The 3,810-nt window shown below is 54.0% G+C and overlaps 1 protein-coding gene across 1 annotated transcript in view; it reads right to left on the reverse strand.

Moving 5' to 3' along the window:
• Window positions 1-1,731, reverse strand: part of LOC112548946 (zinc finger protein 551-like) — a 7,834-nt gene extending 6,103 nt beyond the window's left edge. Inside the window, exon 1 of the mRNA XM_025195757.1 lies at window positions 1,576-1,731. Within this exon, the coding sequence (XP_025051542.1) occupies window positions 1,576-1,585 (10 nt within the window). The 5' untranslated portion in view covers window positions 1,586-1,731. The remainder of the gene's footprint in view (window positions 1-1,575) is intronic.
• Window positions 1,732-3,810: the final 2,079 nt, after the last annotated feature.

Below are 3,810 nucleotides of genomic sequence, written 5' to 3' on the forward strand. Positions count from 1 at the left end.
AGCCTCCAGTTTCCTCTTCCTTTTTCCCTTCCCCCAGCCCTGGGAGTTTGTGGGAGTTGCAGTCCAATCTCTCAGTGAGCACAGCCCCTGGTTCCTCCTGTGGACACACATTACACTCACACTGCACTGGAATATTTGTGCGCGCCCAAAGCACTCGACCAGAGACAACTTGGCTGGGGTTGGCCCTTTTTTTGTCCCCACTTTGATTTTCAGATCATGCAGAAATGGGAACGTGGATGCTCTTTCCCAGCAAGTGGAATATGATGCTAACATGGCACAGGGACCACTGGAACCTAGCCCTTTTTGAAGCCCCATGACATCTTCGCACCTCCGTGCCAATGGCTCTGCTGTCTCAGCCACCACCTGGGAAGAAGTTCCTCTTGAAGAGCAGGCTGCCTTCACGTGACCATTGCCTGATGGCCAGGATGGGCTTCTTTTCACACAGGGTAGGATTCACATGCCCCCAGCTCCAGCCAGACTCATGGTACTATGTTTATGCCATGATCCCCTGGATGGTGGCAGGTTGACTAAGATGGTGCACTGCATCCCATGTGTAAGTCTTCCCTCAGCCAAGGGCACTGTCCAACTGTGGGTGGGTGCACCACGTAGTTCACACCCACAGCCTTCGAAGTAGCAGAACCTGCAACTATGGCTCCTGGTTTTGGCACAAGGTTTTGGGTTCGGGACCTAGCTTTATTCAGTACATCACCCACACATGAACAGCCAAGTAGGTAATGGAGGCAGGGGTTGCAGATGGCATGCTTCCCACTCTGCCATCCCAGCAAATCTGGAGCTGTGCTGGAGGGGGGATGACACAGTAGGGGCTCCTGATGTGGGGAGCAAAAGCCCTCCACCCTCTTGTCCAGGAACCCCTAAGGACTTCTGCACCCAGGGATATGAGAGGGCTTCTCTGGTCTCCAATCTACTTCCCAGAGCCAGAGCAACAAGTGGGGTATTCACACAGGGAGGACCAAATGGCACACTGCGCTCCACGATGCGTGGTAGGCAAGCCCCTTTCCTACCCTGCACCCCACCCTCACCAATCACCCCCCAAAAGGGGCCAGCCACCTGACACCCCCTGCAGCAGACCACCCACCACAACACGGGCAGCTCACCCCCAGGTTCCCCTGCACCCAGGAGCAGGGGGGCAGTGGGGAAAACACCAACGCCCCACTATCACTACATGGCCCAAAAGGGGGAACCCCCACAGTGCTGCCCATCAGATCACACCATGTTCCCATGCACAATGAGGACCAGTGGGTAATTACCCTCCCAGCAGAGACCCAAAATCTGTTATGCATTTTTCCCCATTGTTCCTGGAGGGGAGAGGGGTGGAGGCTCTGAAGCATACAAGGCTGGGTGGGGAAACTCTCTCGGAAAAAATGATCAAGGAACTGAACAAACAGGTAGGGTTGGACGAGCTGACTGAAGAAATGAAAAGGACAGAAAAGGAGGATAGAGAAAGGGAGAGCCAGAACTCCCAAGGGGGGAACCTGGGTAGTACCCCAGAAGAGGAGGAAGGAAGTGATAGAAAGGGGTAGTTAGGATTTCAGTTCCTTTGACACACTCTCTCACCGATACACATTTCCGCCAGCCTCTTCCGCCCCTTAGAAATTCAGCAGGTAACTGGCCCATTCAAAGTGTGTCAAGCAAACTCTCATTCCCTCCTTTCTTTCTGTGGCCACCTCCAGCCAGATAAAGCAGCCCTCCTGCCAGAAAACTGAGGCTCATTCAGAAATCACAAGGTTTTCTTGAAGGCTGTAATACAGGGAAAGGGAGGAAACAATTTAATACACTGCGGGGTATCAGCAGAAAGGACAGCTAAGGAAATGAATTAGTGTGCTCCAGAGTGAGTATTTAATCTCTTGGAGTAGACCCCGCAGGACACTCCTGGAGCCAAATGGCTCTGGCACGAGCAGGGAAGCCTCAGTATTCCCAATGGGAGTTTACGTGCTGCGTTTCACCCACAGGACACATTCATACTTCTCCACCCTTGCACCAAAGAGGCATGACCTGTCACACGCTGCACCTCCTTTACCCCAGCTATCAGATTTAACCAAGAAAAGATACTCTACTTTCCAAGGCCACGGTTTTATTCAAAAGGGCAGGGTTGTTGCTGCACAGCAGGACACTGGTGTAATGCCTCAAGTGTGACCAGTTCCTGCTCCTGAAGGTTTGGGAAAACACCTGGATTGAGGGGAATTCTCTGGCAGGGGAAGGGGTTGGGAAATCACAGAGGCATCACCCCCCTGAAGGGTCTGGGCTCTGGTCTGTTCCCATTTCACAGAACTGGAGAGGACATAGATACCAACCACTGGCATATCCTCTTAAGTTGCGGGGCTTGATTAGCAAGGACCCTGCTATGGAAAATGGGATGAAGGGAAGGAGGGCAAAGTTGGGGGGGAGGGTGGGATGCTGGTGCCGGGTGATGCAGAGTTCTGACGAGGGGCTAAGCAGCAAAACCTGCCAAACTGGGCTCAGGGGGCGGCAGTGGGAGCTTGCACACGGGATGGGCATGTGCAGGCCTGGGAGAGGTGTGACGTGATGATGAGGAAAGGCGAGGTCAAGGTGGAAGGCAGGGAACTGCTTCGCCAGCAATGTGCCCCCTTCCTGCAACTCAAGAGCCTCACATACTAGGACCCTGGGACCAGGAGTGAGGACAAAGCTGCAAGTTAGCTGAAGACAGTCCCTGGGTGTCAGCTGGAGCCAGCTGTCTTTGGGTGGCCACTCTACTGTGAAGGCACTTCTCCCCCTGGGAGTACTGACTGCTTTCAGAAAATGATGGGGATGGCACAGGCTTCAAGGCAAGGCTCATCATCTCACAGGTTCCCCCAGCATCCGTGCTGGCCTCTGCCTGAGGAGTTTCTTTCCAACCCTTCCCCTCAAACTTTGGGGGCTAGCCTCTATGTCATTTGGGTTGTGCAGTGCCCTAGAAGGGCCAAACGATAGGTGAACTATGGTTGCAATCCACAGGCATGAGTCCGCTTGCCTGGATGCAGACACTGGGGGGTGCTGAGCAGGTAACCATCCCCAAATCCTTCCTGCATTGCTGGCAAAATTATGGATCCTCCTGGAAGTGGAGGCACTCTTGCTGGGCCAGTTTTGAGGAGTGGGGGAAGCTCTTTCCATACTGCGAGCACCAATGTGGCTTTTCTTCTGTGTGGCTGAGCTGATGTCAAGCCAGGTGCCAGAACTGGGGGAAGCTATTCCCACTCTGAGCACCAATGTGGCTTCTCCTACATGTGGATGAGCCGGTGTTTGGTCAGGTTGAAGGTGTGAAGGAATCCTCTGCTCTTTCTCTGTCCTCAGGCCTGAGACCTCCCATCCCCCTCCTCGTGCTGCAGAGGCCCATCATTTCAGGTCCCCACCGAGGTCCCTGCTGGGCCTGTTCGGGGAGGCTGGGCCCTCCACCTGGGGATTCTGATGCCTTTCGAAAAGATTGGTGTCTCAGCTGGGTTTCAATATTTCCTGCTTCTGGTTGGAGCCAGGTGATGGGATCAAAAATGGTATTTAAGGGTCAGGTCACTTGGTCTAGGTGAGGACTGCTTCTGGAGAGACATTTTTGGAAACACCAACTGAAGCATGGGCCTCCAGAACCCTCTGGATGGACATACAGATAGCTTTCCTGAAATGTAGCCAGTAAATCAGAGCAGGCGTTCCAAGGGCCCGGGCCGTGAAGGGTTGGCTACTGGTCTGCAGGAGGGCTGGCTGCCAGACCAGAAGCGACTGCACACTGGCAAACTGCGGACTGGAAGTGACCCACATACTGTGCACCGGCAGCCCCCCTTTTTTATACTGTACGCGGGATAA

Source organism: Alligator sinensis, unplaced genomic scaffold, assembly GCF_000455745.1.
Source record: "Alligator sinensis unplaced genomic scaffold, ASM45574v1 scaffold1664_1, whole genome shotgun sequence".
Taxonomy (NCBI): Eukaryota; Metazoa; Chordata; order Crocodylia; family Alligatoridae; genus Alligator; species Alligator sinensis.